The sequence below is a fragment of the Salvelinus namaycush genome, chromosome 20 (assembly GCF_016432855.1).
Source record: "Salvelinus namaycush isolate Seneca chromosome 20, SaNama_1.0, whole genome shotgun sequence".
NCBI classification, from domain to species: Eukaryota; Metazoa; Chordata; class Actinopteri; order Salmoniformes; family Salmonidae; genus Salvelinus; species Salvelinus namaycush.
This window is the reverse complement of record NC_052326.1, coordinates 10,379,170-10,400,995: the sequence shown is the minus strand read 5'-3', so window position 1 is coordinate 10,400,995 and position 21,826 is coordinate 10,379,170. Positions and strand designations below refer to the sequence as shown.

Below are 21,826 nucleotides of genomic sequence, written 5' to 3'. Positions count from 1 at the left end.
GGACTACCTTAGCCAATGCCAATTCTGGATTCATATTTAAGAATCATTCTGAGGGAGGGTGGTGCAGGGCTCTATCTCCGGGCCCCCTGTCCTGGCCCCCTGTCCTGGCCCCCTGTCCTCCTCTCCCTCCTTCCATCCCTCCACCCCTCTCATTTATAACAAAACAAATAGCTGTCTTTTTACACATAACAGGCAGGGGCATATCTACCAATTTTAACTAAACCTTTAACATGGGTTTGCAGAAATGTTGAGCCGACCAGACAGCTTTGCTCTTTACCTTTTTAACTGGTCCAGCAGAAAGAGCTGACAGCTACTGATAAAGACCACAGCCATGAAAGGTCAGAGCATGAAAGCAGCTTCCTGTTGGTCTGTCTGCTGCAGTACAGCCAACAGCAGTTAACCACAGCAAAGAGAGCGCAGCACATGTTATGAGTTACCTCCGTTGCCTCCAGTATGCAGTCATCGCAGTCATTCACACTGACAGTGGGAATCAGTGTTTGCACAGCTCGCACATATCCCATCCGAAAATGCTATATTCTTGAATGGTGAGTCGTGACCTAAGCAAACATTTTGGGGATGGTTGTTTCAGACACAAGACATTTGGTCAGTAGGTAATGGCTATATTAGTAGTTACAGCTTAGTAAAGGTTACGTATAGGATAGGTGACAGCATGTTTAGCAGCACTCTGAATTGGTCAGATGAACAGGAGACAGGAGATGTAAAGCATATGTGTTCAGTATTTGTATAAATGCCTGATATACAGTAGTTCATTTCAAAGGCAGCAGGAAATTGGTTTCCTGGGAATGGCTTTCACTTTAAGCACAATAATTATAAAGCACTTCACAAATACTGTTATTATCGTTATTAAGTTCAATTGAATTCAATTACAGGTGTTATGGGTGAGAAAGGGATGTGGGTCCCTCACTGAATAAAGAAAAACGGCGACAGGGAAACTGTAAACTGACTGTTTACCACATACTTTGTATTCAAAAGATCAGGTTACGAGTATCAGGAGATGCAGGAAGACACAACAGTCTTTTATTGAGTATCATCACCACAGTCCATCTGGTTGGGGCATATCATTTGCTTTCTCTTCGGGCCAGAAATCTTCCCATTGCTTGTTGTGTGGCTGGTGCTAGCTGATAACAGATCACTGGCTGTTTGGTCTGGCCCAACTCAGGAACTACCATGGCAGATAAATCTTAGCCTCGCCAGCCAGCCTGATCTTGCGAGCCTACATAAATGATTCTCTACATGGATACATGAAGTGATGAGGTGACGTGAAACAGAATGAGAACGCAGCGTTCAGGATGGTCTAGGATCAGGCTAGATATACAGTATTTACATACTCTTGTTCCTTCTATGTGTAACATTTCAAAGGGTGTCACAATAAAAAAAAAAAAATGTAAATAGGCTGTATGCATACATATCTTGCTAGCTTGGTCCATGTCATGATGATGAGCCCCGAGACGGCCGTCACGTTCAGTCGGACATTTCCTTTTAAAATGTGTACTTTACGCTGTCTATCATCTTGCCTCCTGAGCCTAGCTATGACCACCTTTGGTCATGAGACACAGTACCCTTTGATAGTGTGTGCTTCAGCCAACTCTTTCAACGTTGCCATGTATTGGACCATCAGACCAGTACAGATCCATGACACAAAGACAATTTACAGCGCCATTCAGATTGAACCAATTAGCCTTGAATCTTCAGGCCTGTGCTGCTTTGGTCTGTTCTGGTTGGGGAGGAACCTTCTTGGCCCACACAGTGAAACTCCCAGAGTGGTTGGACGCTCCTCTGACCTGATGACATCACAGTGAGAACGCTCTGTTACTAATGAGGGGAGGAACCAGAAGGTCATTTTCCAAGGTTCCTCATGCCCTGCTGGAGGTCCCGGCTAGATTATGTTGTGGTAGCCGAAGCCTTGTGAATCATTCAGTTCACAGAGTTAACGCAGGCTAGTCTACTCGGCCTATGCCAGGACTTCGTTTCCACCGTGGTCTCATCAAACGAATCATGTTATAAAATAAGTTAAAAGGAATAGGTGATGGAGCAATATGCGTTTAGCTACAGAAACACAATGGGTGTATTTATTGTCGTAGTGTACTGGTCTATGTCTAAGTGAACATTAGCTGCTGCTCTATGTTCTCATCTCTCCTCCCTGGTGGTCCTCTGACTGAAGGTCAAGCAGGGAGGACACTCAGTCAAGCTGGCCTCCTGGAAGACAGGCAGACAGTGAGGCGGTGTCCCTTACCGCTCCAACGCTTTCATTTCGCAGGAGTTGGAGCATCGAGAAGAGAGAGCCCAGAGAGAGTATATGAATATTTTAGGTTATATTAATTAGCTTTCCAAATCAAATCCAATTTTATTTTTCACATGCTTTGTAAACAACAGGTGTAGACTAAGCTTAGTTATCGGCCCTTCCCAACAATACAGAGGGAACATTAGAAAAATAACATCCTCTATGTGCATGTTTTAAACTGGTCCAGTGTTGGCATATGTAACCTACAGCAAAGCAAGGTTCCCCCTAACTTCCAGATTAGTTCTGCAAATGTTCTACTTATTATTTCTCTGTACATTTAACTCATTGCCATCTTAAACATGATATCTTGTCATATGCCATGTAATCTCCATATATTATCCACATAATCCCAAAGAGGGTAATAATTCCAGGGTCATTGAACAATTAGTTTATTCAAGTAGCTATAATGGTGGTGTCGATGATATGATGTGGGTCACATGCGCGGTTTTGGGAACAGTTGAACAACAGATGTTAGCCATCAGGAGTGGGAGAGTAGGGGGGGTCACTTTTTGGGGGTGTTTCCTAACCGTTTCGCAGTCCTTACTGGGGAAACAGGGAATCGGAGGTTGTTGCAGTGAATATCAGAATTTGAATGGAGCGTTCCTTCAGGCTACATGGATACTACGGGAAATAATTGTAAAAATGCTCGTTGATGTCAGAATTGCGCGAATATGAGCGGACGTGTGCTAATTGGGAAAGTGCCGCCAATGCGGCAGCGCGAGCGGACGGCGCCCTGTGCGAAAAAGACGATACATTTTACGCCGAGTCCAAGGTAAGCACTAAGCAGAGATCTGCAGTGATACTGATCAGCGTGTATCACTGTCAGACAATGTATTGTAGCTCTGTAAATGATTCTGAATACAGTGAACACGTGGAATTTGAAAATAGTTTGTTTCACTTCAAGAGTTGAACAACGAAATGCTTAGAATGTAACGTTAACATTGTAGTTTACCGGATGAAATGATGAAAATTAGGCTAGCTACTGTAACATTTTTATTCAATAAAAAACATAAATACTTTTAGTGTATTTTTGTTCTTCTTAAAAAAGTGAATGTAATTATTTTATAGAAAGCAATTAACTAAAATGTAGAGTTTCAAGTGTTGATGTTGAAAATAATAGATCCATCATCCATTTATTTTATCTATCGACAGCAGCGTTCCTATGGGAAAATCTTGATACTTTTTACTGGCTAATGTAATAGTGTTTGGCTACAATTACTAGTTTATAGGCTATATAATCAAAATACTGACATTTTCAGTATTTCTTTAAAAAAGTGATGTATCTCTCTAGGCTACCTGGGGGTTCATTGTTCTACCTGGGGGTTCACGTGCTTCTACGCCTGCATTGCTTGCTGTTTGGGGTTTTAGGCTGGGTTTCTGTACAGCACTTTGAGATATCAGCTGATGTAAGAAGGGCTATATAAATTCATTTGATTTGATTTGATTCTTCAAATGGAGCTACAGCAGAGTGACTCAACATTTTGCTTATCAAGCAAAGCTTTATACTTTGGCAAACACTGAGGTCTTGTTAGATAGAGACTTGGCACTTGTTTGTCACAAGCAATTATGGGATTGGTTAAAAAAGCACCCTCCATGATGGAATTGTGGCAACAGTACCACAGCTATCTGGGTAATTGAAGATTCCTTGAGCTTTCAGCCACAGGTATGCGCTCCCAAGAGTCACAAACTATATTTTTGCCTAGCTGTGCTGTCTGCCTTCCTTTCTCCCAGTCATAGTTGTTGTCACCAGACCAGGGACACAGATGCTTTTGAAAGTATTGGAGGTGCGCTTGATTTAGCTTGGAGTTTGCACTTTTGGGACAAATCCATCAGTTCTATATATACTGGGCAAACTAAATCAAGCACAGCTAAAGTATTTGAAAGTATTTGGCACAGGTCTGGTTGTTGCATACTGTCTTGTGCGAAGACTTAACCATGAATGGTCGATGGCCCTTTTACTACCCCGTAATATCTATTGGGTAACATGTCCCACGTGTGTGTGTATATGTCTGCTTTACAAAGCTAGTATGTTTTCACTGTGTCAAAAGTTAAAATTGTCTCTTTAATCATGACTGGCTACCTGGTCCCTGCATTCGGCCTTTAAGTTCTACTAGTAACTACCTGGTAAATACAAGCGTCAGCTGTAATTGGATAACATCAGTGGCAGCTGGTCTCTAATAATGTAGACTGGTGTTTGGGCTTCCAACAAGATGGATGAGAGTTAATTAGCTTTCTTAATTAAGGCAGTCATAAATTGTAATAAATATTACATTTTAGACGATGCTTTTGTCAAGAACTTCATCAAGGTCATATCACAATCATATCAAAAGTGGGACACTCCAATAGTGTGGAGCAGCAGTGGTTTTAAACCCGGTCAGATGACGTGTATCCCTGTGTGTGTGTGTGGAGAAAGTACCATGTTGTTTTATTAGGTGTGATTGCTGGATGCTTATCTAAACGGGACACTTATCAACCTGGTAGGAATGACATCAAAGTCTCAAGGTAGTGTTTGGCTTTCTCTGTATGATCAATTAAGCTGTTTGTTTCTGTAGTCACGGCTGTATGAAAGCAGTTTAAATAAATCATTATAGCGCAAAAGGCTTCCATTGTGCTTCATCACATTTCTCTGCACAATAATATCATCTATTGTGATTGATTGACTCAAGTGACGTCATTGTTAGGTTTAGTATCTCTACATTATGAAGAAAGTTGCCTTCTAGCAGTCAGATGGTCTAGTAGCCTTGCAGATCTACAGTACTTTACACAATGACGTGCTTTGGGGTCCAATAAGTAAGAGTCAACTTGTTGCACACAGCTGGTCCCAGTTTGTGCTCCACCAGGGAGTAGTGTAGAATGTAGATCATATTTTTCCCTCTTCCCCCACCACACAGCTCTTCTCTCGATCGTTTGAACTGAAACATTTTCTCAGAGACAGAAATTCAAATAATAGCACTAACGCATAAATCAGCCAGTAAGCTTGGAGCAGTGCCACTGAAAACAAAAGGCCAATTTCCACCCCAATGTATGAAGTATGTACACGGTTCAGTTCCTCCCACCTTCCTTGTCTGAATTCCACTTCCGAAATGTAAGCTCCAAAGTAGACACATGTTGCAATATCAACAGACTACGGCAGGGTTCCCCAACTGGCGGCCCACGGGCCAAAGGTTTTATTTGCCCCCCAAGTTTTCTGAGACACATTTTTTATATATACACTGAACAAAAATATAAATGCAACATGTAACAATTCCAAAGGTTTTACTGAGTTACAGTTCATATAAGTCCATTTAAATAAATTCATTAGGCCCTAATCTATGGATTTGACATGACTGGGAATACAAATATGCATCTGTTGGTCACAGATACCTTTAAAAAAAAAAGTAGGGGCGTAGATCAGAAAACCAGTCAGTATCTGATGTGACCACCATTTGCCTCGTGCAGCACGACACATGTCCTTCACATAGAGTTGATCAGGCTGTTGATTTTGGCCTGTGGAATGTTGTCCATCTCCTCTTCAATGGCTGCACGAAGTTGCTGGAAATTGGCGGGAACTGGAACACGCTGTTGTACACGTCGATCCAAAGCATCCCAAACATGCTCAATGGGTGACATGTCTGGTGAGTATACAGGCCATGGAAGAACTGGGACATTTCCAGCTTCCAGGAATTGTGTACAGATCTTTGCGCATGGGGCCGTGCATTATCATGCTGAAACGTGAGGTGATGGTGATGAATGGCACGACAATGGGCCTCAGGATCTTGTCACAGTATCTCTGAGCATTCAAATTACCATGGGAAAAATGCAACTGTGTTCATTGTCCGTAGCTTATGCCTGCCCATACCATAACCTTACCGCCACCATGGGGACACTCTGTTCACAACATTGACATCAGCAAACCGCTCGCCCAAACAACGCCATACAAACTGTCTGCCATCTGCCCAGTACAGTTGAAACTGGGATTAATCCGTGGAGAGTATACTTCTCCAGCATGCCAGTGGCCATCGAAGGTGAGCATTTTCCCACTGAAGTCAGTTACGACGCCAAACTGCAGCCATGTCAAAACCATGGTTAGGACGACGAGCACGCAGATGAGCTAGACTGAGACGGTTTCTGACAGTTTGTGCAGAAAATCGGCTGTCCGGGGGGCTGGTCTCAGACGATCCCGCAGGTGAAGAAGCCGGATGTGGAGGTCCTGGGCTGGTGTGGTAAGACCGGTTGGACATACTGCCAAATTCTCTAGAACAACATTTGAGGCGGTTTATGGTAGAGAAATGAACATTCAATTATCTGGCAACAGCTCTGGTGGACATTCCTGCAGTCAGTATGCCAGTAGCACGTTCCCTCAGAGACATCTGTGGCATTGTGTTGTGTGACAAAACTGCACATTTTAGAGTGGCCTTTTATTGTCCCCAGCACAAGGTGCACCTGTGTAACGATAATGCTGTTTAAACAGCTTTATCTTGGCAAAGGAGAAATGCTCAGTAACAGGGATGTAAACAAATATGTGAACAATTTGAGAGAAATAAGCTTTTTGTCTGTGTGGAAAATGTATGGGATCTTTTATTTCAGCTCATGAAACATGAGACCAACACTTTACATGTTGCGTTTATATTTTTGTTCAGTGTGTATATATATTTTACATTTTCATTGTTGGACATAAAAGACTGTTAAAACACCAGGAAATCAGGTCCAAGTGATTTTTATTTTGGAAATCTATTCCCAAGTGTTATAGAGCGACGTGGTCGTATAAAAATGTAAGCAAGGTTTGAAATGATCATGTTTTAGCCAAATATTATATCTGTTTAGGCTTCTTGTGGTCAATTTGTAGTCTACAAATGATATGTAATTATGTTCCGGCCCCCTGACCATCCGCTCAAGGGAAAAAAACGACCTGCAGCTGAATCTAGTTGATAATCCCTGGACTACAGGCTATAAAACACTCCCTCCCTGTCTCTCTTGGATTTGCCACCCCCTTGGGGACATTCAAAGGAATGACCCTGTCTTACTTCATCATGAGTGTCCAGGGACAAACTACCGACTAAGGCTACTGACTAAGGTGTGACTTGATCGAACATACCAGACTCATGTGAATATCTGAGGTATCTGTTAATCACTTTAATAATGCCAGAAACACTGAATGCCTTGAAGAAAAATGCTCTGCCTCATAAAATGTGATGTTTATCAAGTACCAAAAAATGCTGGTTTCACCAGTGTGTATGAGGATAACATTTTCTAATCCCAATGTAAAATCAAAGATGGAACCTTTCCTTGGACAACAATTCATAAAAGAACGTAGCCAAGTGTGTTAGTGTTACTGTGAGCTAACATCCCTGCTGTTCGTCCTAGGCCTCGTGATAAAATCCCTCCTGGTTTGTGGTTGTTAAAAGACTACCACGGACTACTAAATGTTTATAGCATTGTTGCTTAGAGTGTCGACAAATGTGGCTTGCCTCAGTCCTCTGTATAAAGTTCATAGACCAAGAAGTCCATTTCAACCATCGCACATCACAAAACGCTGCTTAGCATTAAATATATTAACTCCCAATCTTGCAATCTTTGATGTCTCTTTTCTCAATGCCGGCTAGACATGTGGCTAATAGGTCAGAGGGACGCATTCGTACAAGTCTTGAAATTAGATGAAAAGGATATTAAAGAGTTTTGGAAAGGATATTAACCAATAATTGGCACTAATTTCTGTGGGGGTACAGGACTTATTTAAAGGTATAGTTCGGGATGCGGCCCTTTTATCTACTTCCCCAAAGTCAGATGAACTCGTGGATGCCGTTTTTGTTTTTTAAGTTAGCAATTTCATTAACGCTAGTTAGCGTCTTCCTTCAAACTGCACTCGGACACATGAATATGGTATCCACGAGTTCATCTGACCCTGGGGAAGTAGATAAAGGGCCAAATTTGCCTTCATTGCCAAAATCCCAAACTATCCTGGGAGGGTTGTGTTTGACAACCACCTACGGAGAGCACTGCAGTCCAGCAAAAGATCAGTCTTAAAACTCTTCGCTCCACAACCGCAAATGAAAACATTACTCAACACCCTGTCTCTGTGTTGGCCAACAGTTCTGTGTGTGTTTGATTGATGGAGAGTCTGTTTTGTGTCTACCTGTTAAGGGATAGGAAATAAATGAACTACTTTGTTGATTGAATTAAACCACTTAGGGTTATTGGCGCTTCTGAGAAATGCACGATTAGTACACTTTAGTTGATTTTGTGGCTGACAACAACATGTCATATACTTTCTCCTGTTATGATGTACATTTATGGTAGCAGTTCTTTTCAGAGAGCAAAATGATATAGTGAAGTATTCCAGTGACTGTTAGATTCTAGGTCTCAACCAATGCCCTTTTTTGGACAGACTCCTCCATAGCCATGTGATTAAAGGGATCCTTAAAGGGATCCTTCGGGATTTTGGCAATGAGGCCCTTTGTACTTCCCCATCATACTTGCCGATAGCCATAGACTTCCAGTCATTGCGCTAATGCTAGTTAGCATTGTCACGCGAAACTACCTTCCGACTTCCTTCATATTGGACACAGAGACATACAAATGGTATCCACAAGTTCATCTGACTCTGGGGAAGTAGATGAAGTAGATAAGTTACAGTTTAAATCGTTTTTCCCCTCATCAATCTACACACAATACCCCATAATGACATGTAGAAACTTCTCAAGGATGATCAATGGAAACAGGATGCACCTGTGCTCAATTTCGAGTCTCATAGCAAAGGGTCTGAATATTTCTTTTCATATATTTTTTTAATACATTTTTTAAAAATTCTAAAAACCTGTTTTCGCTTTGACATTATGGGTTATTTTGATGAGGAGATTGATGAGGAAAAAATTATGTAATCCCTTTTGGAATAAGGCTGTAACGTAACAAAATGTGGAAAAAGTCTTGGGGTCTGAATACTTTCCAAATGCACTGTATCCCTTTAAGTCCAATTGCCTCCTCTGCTTCAGGCTTTTTATGGGCCATTTTTTTTCTCCCTGTGTTTTTCTTAACATATACTATTCCATGTTCCATCGCCTTGCTAATTGCAGAGTAGAAACCCACAAAGAGCAATTTCAAGTCAGTGGGGCAGCACAGAAAGGGAAGAGAAGTTAGGAATGACTCAGCTTTCCAAGGGTCTTATTACTGTATCTACCTTTTCTCTATGCCACGTTTGTGTCTGGATAAAAAATGGATTGCTACTTACCCCTGCCAAACTAATGAGAGGTAGCATAATAATTATGTAAATCTAAGAAGTACTTAACATTACAGCACTCTGGAGATGTTTCTATTGAAACCATAAAGGCATACAAAGCTGTCTTCAGAACCCCTTCTCTCCATTTCAAAAGTCTCTGCTTTAAATTCAACACTGTTCTGAACCTTACGTGACAATAATCCTCTCGACTAAGCACTACACCCCTCCTGAAATTAAATTGCATGCAGTGATGTGTATATTTGGCATTCAAATATATTCAGAGGATGCATTTGGTCTGTGAATTTATTTGCTCTCTTGCGAGCCAGAAGCCGATTTTTGGGCTACAGTGCCACACTGTGACTGGTCATCCGTGTCCCTCCCTCCCTCCTCTCATGTAGGGGCCTCTCCAGCAGTATATGTCCCAGGGTGAACCAGGCCAGGCAGACGGGCGGCTGGGTGGCAGCCCTGACCCTCAGGCAGCTGTCATTGTGATTTCCCCTTCTCCTCTAATTCCCCTGCTCCCTTGTTCTATCGCTCCTTGTAACACGCCATCCCAGCTCCTTGACCCTGAGCTGCCTGTCAACCCACTGCCGCCCTCGGCCTCGACCAGTCAACTTGATTTAACAGACACGTCCCGTGCTGAGGAAACTTCAGTCGGAGTGCCACTCGTGGAGCTGTAGTTTGTTACTAAGAGGATGTGTTGCACATGAGAGAGTAAAGAGAGTTGTGTTGTTAGAATCAAAGCAGCTCTGTTGTGTAACTTAGGCATCCCTTGCCTGATAAAACAGCTTGTAGCTAGAGATCCCTACCTCCGCTGGCAGTTACCATGATATCCCTTCAGGAGGACAGATGGACATGTCAAAGCTGTTGCCAATTTAGTCCTACCTTTGTCTTCTCCTTCGATAACCTCCTCTGTAACTACACAGTTACTGTTAGATAGCTCTGTAACTGTTAATAGACAGTAACTATTCCTTTCTACAGTCCCATGCTCTGCTTTATTATAACCTTTGACCCCTTCTTTCTGCAGTTGGGATGAGAGCAGCTCCATCAGCAGTGGGCTCAGCGATGGCTCTGTAGACAACCTCAGCTCTGAGGAGTTCAATGCCAGCTCCTCCCTCAACTCCCTGCCCACAACGCCCCTCGGCTCCAGACGCAACTCCTCTGTCATGGTGAGTAAAGGCCACATTCAATCACAACAGCCTTAGCTATGTTTATGTACTTCTGTGTACAGACAATGTGGCCGTACTATCTGCACACACACACACACACACACACACACACACACACACACACACACACACACACACACACACACACACACACACACACACACACACACACACACACACACACACACACACACACACACACACACACACACACACACACACAGTAAGCAGATACTGGTATTTTGAGAAAAGCATACTCTAATAGATTCAAGGGAACAACTTTTTCTGTTTAAGTTCTAGAAGAACACAGTTAGGTAAGTCCTTTGTCCTCAAAAGTTTAAGTCAGTATTTCAGACTGACACTGCACCCATTGCCCCGTCTCACTGTCCCCCTGCCTGCCTGCCTGCGTCTGTTATTCACCCTCTGCAGAAGCGTGTCAAATCTGCCTGAGTCATTTGGGTCCCAAAGAAGCAGTTCACACGGCAGACACTGCAATGTCATTACATCAGAAATGGATTAAGATGATGTGTCATTGTGCACCACTCAAAGTTGTTTACTGCCACGGTTTGCCCCATTAGCCACTCATTTGAAATCAAAGGGATATTTTGCATTTCATTTAACACTGCAACATCACGCATCCAACTTACAGTCAGTGGAAATCTGAACTGGATTTAAAATACATGTTGTAGATAGTTGACCCACTTTTGGTAGGTGACATCTCAGGGGGGAAAACAGCCACTTCTATTGCTTCATCGGGCACTTCAAATAGCCCTTTAGAAACCCCTTCACTCATCCTCACACCACAAGTTATAAATGTCAACTTTCAGTAATCAATTACGTTTTGAGAATACTGTACATATTTCATTCTTCATTGGCGTGGTGAGTACAGAGGTTCTCACTTTATCCACAGGTGAAAAATGCTTCTCAGACGGCTTGTCACTTCTGATGTTACTGTGGCGACACTGCGTCTTTCTTCTGTTCTCCTCCTCGTCCAAGAGAGAGCATATTGATGAAGCATGGGGATTAGTATAGCTGACTGAGCCATCTGTGACTATATTACATTATAAGGTGCGCTGCCAAGACACACTGTGCCCAATTCTCGAATCAGCTACATACAGTAGACCTACAGTACATTTTCCAGTGTAGCACCTGTCTAGAAATATAAACAAGATCTTAGTTTTTTTCTGTCGTCATATTTTTGGATGATGGCTTACTACAGTATTTCCCTGTCATGGCAGTGTCAACCTTGTATTAACAAAGACTTCAGCAGAGGGACGGATTAGGTGAGACAGAATTGTGCCCATGTTGTTTTGATGAATGAGTTTGGTGGTGCTTAACAAAGAGAATAGCTGAGGTGACTCAGTAGTTGTGCCCTACAGCACGGTACTATATTGTTTTGGCCACCCCCAGCCTTGCCCACTGTGCAGAATATTATCGTAAGGAAAAGTCACAGTGAATTATTATCTGTTGGTTCTAGTTTAATTGGGCAGTTAATAATGTGCCTGCCCCGCATACGATGAAAGTGTAGTCCTTATGTAACAGGGTTGCAGCTTGCAGACAAGCCAGTTATTTTCCCCGCTTAGATAGAGGAGGGCATTGAAAAACGGGATGCATTTGGAACAGAGTAAATCAGCCCAGACTTACCAAGCTTTCATGTAGCACATGTCACCCAAAATGCATGTCACGAGTATGTACTATAAGGTTCCTTGAAAATGCCAAGTCAAAACTCTGATCATCCATGACGCACCAACATTTGTGGGATTCAAGAGAACACATGAGCCATGAATCATCCTTTCTAGTTAAAATGACTACTGGGGTGAAAGTCTCTGAAGCTCATAACATAGTGACTTCAGTAAATCTCTGGTGTTATACAGTATAGGTTTATCCGTTCCTCCCACATGCTCTCCCTCTGGAATGCAGACAGACACTCAGATGGAACAGCAGAGATTACTGAGGATCTTCCACAGATAACAAACACAATATCACACACACACACATAAACCTGGGTGTCTCTCACATGACCCCAAATATTCATTTTAATTTCTAAATAAATAAATAAATGGCACTTTTCAATTCCTAAACCTGAATTTCGATGAATCTTCTTCATTGACCAAACTGACATGGAATTGACTAACCCTGTGTTTCCCATTGTGACCCAGTGGAGGCTGAGGGGAGGACGGCTCATAATAATGGCTGGAACGGCGCCAATGGAATGGCATCAATCACATGGAAACCATTTGTTTGTTGTATTTGATACCATTCCACCAATTCCACTCCAGCCATTACCACGAGCCCGTTCTCCCCAATTAAGGTGCCACCAACCTCCTGTGTTGTGAACATATAAATAAAATAAATACTTCCATTTGCAAATTACCGCATGTTGATGGCTATGTCCCTGTCCTCATGCAGCTCCGCACCGATGCTGAGAAGCGCTCCCTGGTGGAGAGTGGCCTGTCCTGGTACAGCGAGGATGCCAAGGCTGCACGCAAGATGGACGGGAGCACCTACGAGACAGGGAGCCTCAAAACCGAGACCCCCAGCAAGTGGAGGAAGTCCTCCAGACCCATGGAGGGTGCTAGTGAGGACGCGGGGGTCAAGGGGGAACTGAGGAAGCCCCAGAGCCTGGGTCAGCCAGGGACCTTTAAAAAGGGACGCAACCCCCCTGTGGGCGTGACCTCACCCATCACGCACACCTCTCAGAGCGTCCTGAAAGTGGCAGGTGAGATTGGATGATTCGTTTTCTCTCTCCCTCTCTGACCTACCTCTCACACTCAGACATCCACACTTTTCTCTATACATTAAAAACATTTTTGGGGGGTCCAGTCCTGTTGAGTTGGAAGTAACTTAGCAGTTTGATGATTAAGTATCCCATCGTTATTCCAAGTGAGTGCTATACAGGAAAAGACTATAAGGGTTTTTACTTCATGCGTTAATAAAGAGTGTGTGTGAAAGTAGATGTATAAATGGCGAGGAAACATGGGGAGAAAACATGATTGTTAACTTGCAACATATCCTTGTCATCCATAACCTCCCCTAAATGGATAACACATGAACAACCAAGTCTGTTTGGAGAGTAGCCACAGCCAGCGGATATCTGCTTGATATCAACTGAAATGTAGCAAGGCACTCTGGCTCTCTGCGCCAGAGTTTGATTGGTTGTAGTACTGTACAGGAACAACTGAGAAGAAATGATACTGTACAGTGTGTTCCATGCAGAACTGGGCTCATCTTTGTGGATTTCCCTCCTGGTTCATCTTCCTATGTGTCTTGTCAAAAAAAAAACTGACTTCAGAGAATCACTGTCTTGTGAAGCATTTTCAGGTTTTGAACATATTTTCATCTTTTTGCTTTGCCTGAATTTGAAGACTATGGATATTTAATGCACCTTCGTGGGCAGTATCAGTGGAAAAGTTCCATTTAAACGGCAACAAACACAGTACAGTGCAGCGTGGCATTTCAAATGACCAGTGTGTGTTTGTGCATAGCTTAATGAATGGTGTCTTTTAAGACTGGATCCGCTGCTATGTGACTGCTGCTATTGAGGCAGCCATAACTGATTCATAGTTTGAATGAAATAAATATTTTCAGAGTGAGACGTTGGAAGAGTGTGCACTGTAGTGTATTACCTTTCTATCCCATCCTAAAGCCAGTTTAATTGGAAACGTTCTTTTTTTAGTAATGACATGCAGCAGATTACAATGCTGTGTAGTGACTCATCCGTCTGATTACAGCAATAACATTGTGGTTGGTGTTCTTTCATCCCACGCGATATACACGATTGAACGATAAGGGAAACATTCACACTGCAGTAAGATTTCCTGACTGATGCAATTTATTGCATTGCCCTCTACTACTTATTTAGCTGGTTTAATGTGGCTGATTATATGAAGGTTCTAAGGATCCATGATGTTTTCTGGCATCATTCTCTGGGATAAAAATGGAGTCTTAAGATATTCATACACAGAGTATTTTGTTTTTAACCCCCCCCCCCCTCCAATCAATTATGCTGCTCTACATGTCTGATTGCATCTTGAATTCCAATGATGGCCGCCAAGTGAGGCTTTTATACGTGGGAAAGACTGGGAGCTTTTTTACTAGTGTTTGCTTTGTCAACTCGCTATCTCCATTTCTCCCCTTTCCCTGACTGAGTGACATGAACTGTTACCTCATGCGCCTGTGACATAAGAGCAATAATTGATGTACTTATATTCTGAAAAGCATGAAGCATGTCAATTTGAGTAACTTGTCCATGACAAGTTGCCAGAATAATGTGAATGCACAATCCACGGAGTGCCGTTAATAAAAAAAAAAAAAAAAATTCTCCCCTTTCCCTCATTTTGGCCGGGTTGCCAAAGTTATTGGGCGTTGCATTTCTTCACGTCTTGGTCAAGGGCCCAGTTTGTCACGCAGACCGGTCTGCAATACCTTAGATAGATTTGTGTGTCTGTATGTCGGTGACTCGACCTCTTCATATAAACCATCTGTAAGTAAATACAGATGTTTCTTGCTTATAAGTTGACTCTCCTCTAATAACACAAGTTATATGCAGCTGCTTTCATGTGACCAAATTTAGCCATTTAGCCATATTGTATGGTTCTGGTCATCCATGACTCCAGTCTGACTGATTCCTCTGATTCATCCAACATTAGTCACAGTGGTGTCATCGACATCCAGTCAGTTCACTTTTTGGGTAGGTTCACATTCAGCTGCACTCATTATCACAGCTTGCTAGGTGACAGATAATTACTCTGTAATGTAATCTCATCTAAACTCTATATTTATCTATCTCTATGACTGCAGCACCAAAGAGCGACCACAAGGCGGTGGACAAGACCAAGATGTCTGTGAAGGCTGCTGGGCTGCAGCGCTCCCGTTCCGACGCCGGGAGAGAACACCTCCCGGAGCACCGGGAACACCGAAAGCCCCCGTCAGGCCTGGTCAAGCCTTCCGCCGGGGCCTCGTTCGGCTACAAGAGGTCCCCGACTACCGGCAGTGCCACCGTCATGACAGTGGGGGGCAGCACCATCTCTAGTGGCTCTGCCACCGTGGGCAAGATTCCCAAGTCCTCTGGCATCCCTGTGAAGCCGATGGGATTAGGAGGGGGAGGAAAAGGGGGGCGTAAGAACAGCTTTGACGCCACAGGCAGTGAGGAGGGGGGCTTCCTGGGGCCCAACGCCCGTAACAGCCTCCAGTACCGAAGCCTGCCGCGCCCTGCCAAGTCCAGCACCCTCAGCCTGATCGGCCGCCCCGGGTCGGCCCGGCCTGCCAGCAGCAGCATCGACCCCGGCCTGCTGAGCCTGAAGCCTGTCTCCATGGCCTGCCCTGGCCCCAAGAGGAAAGAGCCCGGCAGTGGAAGCACTAAGGGGGCCAGTCGAGGAGGGAGCACAGGCCCTGTCAACCAGACAGACCGGGAGAAGGAGAAGGAGAGAGCTAAGGCCAAGGCAGTGGCGTCTGATATGGACTCCCTGTGTGGCTCCCTGAAGATGGAAGACTGTCAGGGGGATTCTACAGGGGAGGCCAGCACCAAACTGCAGGGACTGCGGAGGGCCAGTAGCAGCAAATACCCCGAGCTCTCCTCGCCCACCAGTCAGAGGTAAATTCACCATCGTGATACATTCTCACACTGTTCAAGTCCTACAGTACGTTAAAATAATACTACTCCTTTTGCTGTGGTCTGGTGTTTATAGAATCAGCTATGTAGTCATGTGTTAGTATCGACTCAGTTTGTTCAGCTGTCATTTTATGAAGAGTTGCTGTGTAATGTTTTCTTAACCACTTAAAACAGACATAAGAGAACAACAACGCAATCAAACAAGTAACTGTCATTTTGCTTGCTGTGTTTTGCACTCATGTCTTAGAACAGGACCAGCCCAGTAGGGTCTTTGGATCCATCCCGGTGCTGTATGGTGCTGGATCTGACATTCTGTGTCTCGTGTCTAATTCATAGGATGCTGAGCTGCAAGTCTCTGGGTCGGCCTCCCAGCCTTGCCCACTTGGACAAGGTCAACTCCAACAGCCTGGACTCGTGCGTGACCATCCAGGACCTCCCTCCTAAAGTGCCCCCTTACTCTAAGCTCCAGGACCTGGCCGGGTCTGGGTCACGCAGCCCGGCCCCCCGGGGCCTCACCCCTAGCCCAGCCCCCATCCTGCACTTGGACTCCCCCAGCTGCTACCCCAGCCAGACCCTGTCCCTGGGGGGCTCTCCGCTGCTGTACCCCAAACTGTCTGGCCTGCACCGCAGCATGGAGTCCCTGCCCCTCACCATGAGTGTTCCTCCCAGTGGAGGATATATCCGGGCAGAGTCCCGAGACAGGGATAGGGAGGAGATGAGGGGCACAGGGACCTGGGTTGCTGGGAGCAGGACCTCCCTCAATCTCCCAGACAGGTGGGTCTCGACCGGAGCAACACCCTGATGATGGGGTGGCATGGGTTGGGTAACCCTCTGCTTGTGGGGGATGTCTTCACCAGTCTCACTAGCGCAGCAGTCAGTATCTGTATGTAGCAACATAGAATGATCAAACTATGCTACCTTCTTTCTACTGCAACGGAGATATTATTAATAGCAAGAGATTCTGTGATTGAAAAAAAAGATCTACAGGTTTAACACCGTTTTATCATGGATTGTTTGATAGCAGAAAATGTCATATTTGGTGTCTTTGTATTCTTTCTCTACCAGTTTGCAAACGGACAGGAACACCTTACCTAAGAAAGGATTAGGGTATGTCAAGTAAGTTTGTCATAGTTTCCCGCCACATTTGCTGTATCAAATGATGTAGTATTCTAATCGTCTGAGGCGCATGTTTAATTGTTGCTCTCTTAATTGTCCTGCTCCAGTCGCTACAGCTCTGGTCCGTCTGAGGGTCAGTCAGAGGGGAAGGAGAGGCGTCACTCCCACACGGCAGTGAGCCTGACAGAGAGCGAGAGCCCCCCTCAGCTGCCTTCTCCCACCCACATGCCCCATCTTTCCTCTGGCAAGGCCGTCCTCACTAACGTGGGTGAGTCTCAGTCTTCATTCGTTCATCAACTGTCCTCCAGCTCTGATGACTGACTGACAAACTCTGTCTAACTCTAAACTCTCATTAAGACACATCCCCCTGCTGGTTTGTATTTATATTTTGTTCAGTATATATTTATAGTACCAGTCAAAAGTTTGGACACACCTACTCATTCCAGGGTTTTTACTATTTTCTACATTTTAAAATAGTAGTGAAGACATCAAAACTATGAAATGACACAAATGGAATCATGTAGTACCCAAAACAGTGTTAAACAAATCAAAATATATTTTAGATTTTAGATTCTTCAAAGTAACCACTCTTTGCCTTGATGACAGCTTTGCACACTCTTGGTATTCTCTCAACCAGCTTCATGAGGTAGTCACCTGGAATGCATTTCAATTAACAGGTGTGCATTGTTAAAAGTTAATTTGTGGAATTTATGACAAGCTAGGGTTGGTATACAGAAGATAGCCCTATTTGGTGAAAGACCAAGTCCATATTATGGCAAGAACAGCTCAAATAAGTAAAGAGAAACGACAGTTCATCATTACTTTAAGACATGAAGATCAGTCAATCCGGAAAACGTCAAGAACTTTGAAAGTTTCTTCAAGTGCAGTCGCAAAAACCATCAAGCGCTATGATGAAACTGGCTCTCATAAGGACCACCACAGGAAAGGAAGACCCAGAGTTATCTCTGCTGCAGAGGATAAGGTCATTAGAGTTACCAGCCTCAGAAATCTGCAATTTACCGCACCTCAGATTGCAGCCCAAATAAATGCTTCACAGAGTTCAAGTAATAGACACATCTCAACATCAACTGTTCAGAGGAGACTGCGTGAATCAGGGCTTCATGGTCGAATTGCTGCAAAGAAACCACTACTAAAGGACACCAATAATAAGAGACTTGCTTGGGCCAAGAAACATGAGCAATGGACATTAGACCGGTGGAAATCTGTCCTTTGGTCTGATGAGTCCATATTTGAGATTTTTGGTTCCAACTGCCATATCTTTGTGAGACGCAGAGTAGGTGAACGGATGACCTCCGCATGTGGGGTTCCCACCGTGAAGCATGGAGGAGGAGGTGTGATAGTGTGGAGGTGCTTTGCTGGTGACACTGTCTGTGATTTATTTAGAATTCAAGGCACATTTAACCAGCATGGCTACCACAGCATTCTGCAGCAATATGCCATGCCATCTGGTTTGCACTTAGTGGGACTTTCATTTTTTTTCATTACCCAAAACACACCTCCAGGCTGTGTAAGGGCTATTTGACCAAGAAGGAGAGTGATGGAGTGCTGCATCAGATGACCTGGCCTCTACAATCGCCCGACCTCAACCCAATTGAGATGGTTTGGGATGAATTGGACCGCAGTGTGAAGGAAAAGCAGCCAACACATGCTCAGCATATGTGGAACTCCTTCAAGACTGTTAAAAAAGCACACCTCCAGAACCTGGTTGAGAGAATACCAAGAGTGTGCAAAGCTGTCATCAAGGCAAAGGGTGGCTACTTTGAAGAATCTAAAATATGAAAAAAAAAATATATATATTTTATGCTTTTTTGCTTACGACATGATTCCATATGTGTAATTTCATAGTTTTGATGTCTTCACTATTATTCTACAATGTAGAACATAGTACAAATAAAGGAAAACCCTTGAATGAGTCGGTTCTGCCTGGTACTTTTGCTGGTACTGTGTATATATATATATATATATATATATATATATACTAAATGACCAAAAGTATGTGGACACCTGCTCGTCAAACATTAATATGGAGTTGGCTCCTCCTTTACTGCCTCCACTTTTCTGGGAAGGCTTTCCACTAGAGGTTGGAACATTGCTGCGGGACTTCCATTCGGGGACTTGCTTCCATTCAGCCACGAGCATTAGTGAGGTCGGGCACTGATGTTGGGTGATTAGGCCTGGCTCGCAGTTTGCGTTCCAATTCATCCCAAAGGTGTTTGATGGGGGTTGAGATCAGGGCTCTGTGCAGTCCAGTCAAGTTCTTCCACACCGATCTCGACAAACCATTTCTGTATGGACCTCGCTTTGTGCACAGGGGTTTTGTCAAGCTGAAAAAGGAAAGGGTCTTCCCCAAACTGTTGCCACAAAGTTGGAAGCACAGGATCGTCTAGAATGTCATTGTATGCTGTAGCATTAAGATTTCCCTTCACTGGAACTAAAGGGCCTAGCCAGAACCATGAAAAACAGCCCCAGACCATTATTCCTCCTCCACCAAACTTTAAGGTTGTCACTATGCATTGGGGCAGGTAGCGTTCTCCTGGCATCCACCAAAACCAGATTCATCCATCGGACTGCCAGATGGTGAAGCGTGATTCATCACTCCAGACAACGTGTTTCCACTGCTCCAGAGTCCAATGGCGTTGAGCTTTACACCATTCCAGCCGAAGCTTGGCATTGAGCATGGTAATCATAGGCTTGTGTGCAGCTGCTCGGCCATGGAAACCCAGTTTTTGAAGCTCATGACGAACAGTTCTTGTGCTGACGTTGCTTGCAGATGCAGTTTGGAACTTGGTAGTGAGTGTTGCAACCGAGGACAAACGATTTTCACGTGCTTCAGCACTCAGCGGTTCCGTTCTGTGAGCTTGTGTGACCTACCACTTTGCGCCTGAGCCGTTGTCGCTCCTAGATGTTTCCACTTCACAATAACAGCCCTTACAGTTGACATGGGCAGCTCTAGCAGGGCAAACTGACTTGTTGGAAAGGTGGCATCTAATGACGGTGCCACGTTGAAAGTCATTGAGCTCCTCATTAAGGCTATTCTATTGCCAATGTTTGTTTATGGAGATTGCATGGCTGTGTGTTCGATTTTATACACCTGTCATCAATTGTATATATCATGTTGACTGTTGTGGACCCTGAGTGTCTCTTTACACTGACTCATTAGGGGTGTGTGTGTGTGTGTGTGTGTGTGTGTGTGTGTGTGTGTGTGTGTGTGTGTGTGTGTGTGTGTGTGTGTGTGTGTGTGTGTGTGTGTGTGTGTGTGTGTGTGTGTGTGTGTGTGTGTGTGTGTGTGTGTGTGTGTGTGTGTGTGCGTGCGTGCGTGTGTATGCATGCAGGTATGTGTAAGTGCGTGAGTATGTGGTGTACTTGCCTCATTGTACTGTGTCAGTCTGCCTCTTACCCATGCCAACCTTCCTGTCTTCCCAGTTTCCCCCATCCCGAGCGGTGCCTGTGTCCCCAGGATAACCCGCTCCAACAGTATCCCCACCAATGACGCGGCCTTCGACCTGTATGGCTCCTCTCCACTGGGCAGCAGCGTGTCACTGGCCGACCGGCCCAAGAGCATGATGCGCTCTGGATCCTTCCGTGACCGCGAGCCCACGGATGACTGTGAGACAGCTAGCACATGTAAGATACCTGTATACAGATATATCATTCCTTTTTTATGGCTAGCCACTATGGCTCCATTTCTAAGGCCCTTTTGGCTTGTCAGTCTACTACTGGGGCCCTCAGTTGATAAAGTTAAATGCAAATTCCAATTTGAGTGTGTTGAGGTTTTTTACTCCCTGAATATATTTCAGGGAACCTGAACATTCCCCTGATGTTTCAGGCCCCGGCCTAGACAACCCTTGAGTCTAGTAGTGTCCTTGAGGCTGTGTTCTCAGTGCAGAGAGAGGGAGGTAGAGGGTGAGGCGGAGAGCGAGAGAGATTGAGTACCTCCATGTTAGAGTTATGTAAAGGTATAATGAGGTGACCCAGTTTGTCTCTATCACTTCTCTGAAGTCATTTATCTCTTCTTCAACGTGGTCTGCGTTGGATTATGTTGTATGTTGTTTTCTGTGAAGTACTTATATACTGCCACAAGTAAACTGTCATTTATACCTTGTAAATCTACACACACACACAGTAGCAGGTTTACTGGATATAACGTTGTGTTTAAAAATCTGAACGATAGATTAGTCATATTGTTAGCATATTCTGTGAAGTATTGATATGGCATATTTCAGTACTAAACCATGTTATGTGCTTGTTCTCTCTTTTTCTTCCTCTTTTAGTCCATGGCTCCGTCCTGTCCTTGGCATCCAACGCTTCATCCAACTATTCCTCTGTGAGTAATAAAATTATTGAATAATCCTGAAATAGTTATTGTGCTCAGCTGTTGTGTGCCCACAGGACTTACTATCATGATTATAACTGTT

General features: G+C 44.1%; 1 protein-coding gene across 1 annotated transcript in view; it reads left to right on the top strand.

Moving 5' to 3' along the window:
- Positions 1-2,890: 2,890 nt before the first annotated feature.
- Positions 2,891-21,826, top strand: part of LOC120065019 (neuron navigator 1-like) — a 56,834-nt gene continuing 37,898 nt past the window's right edge. Inside the window, exons 1-9 of the mRNA XM_039015664.1 lie at positions 2,891-3,074; positions 10,522-10,663; positions 13,073-13,382; positions 15,464-16,256; positions 16,611-17,048; positions 17,340-17,390; positions 17,498-17,658; positions 20,835-21,035; positions 21,683-21,735. Coding sequence (XP_038871592.1) covers positions 2,974-3,074; positions 10,522-10,663; positions 13,073-13,382; positions 15,464-16,256; positions 16,611-17,048; positions 17,340-17,390; positions 17,498-17,658; positions 20,835-21,035; positions 21,683-21,735 — 2,250 coding nt within the window. The 5' untranslated portion in view covers positions 2,891-2,973. The remainder of the gene's footprint in view (positions 3,075-10,521; positions 10,664-13,072; positions 13,383-15,463; positions 16,257-16,610; positions 17,049-17,339; positions 17,391-17,497; positions 17,659-20,834; positions 21,036-21,682; positions 21,736-21,826) is intronic.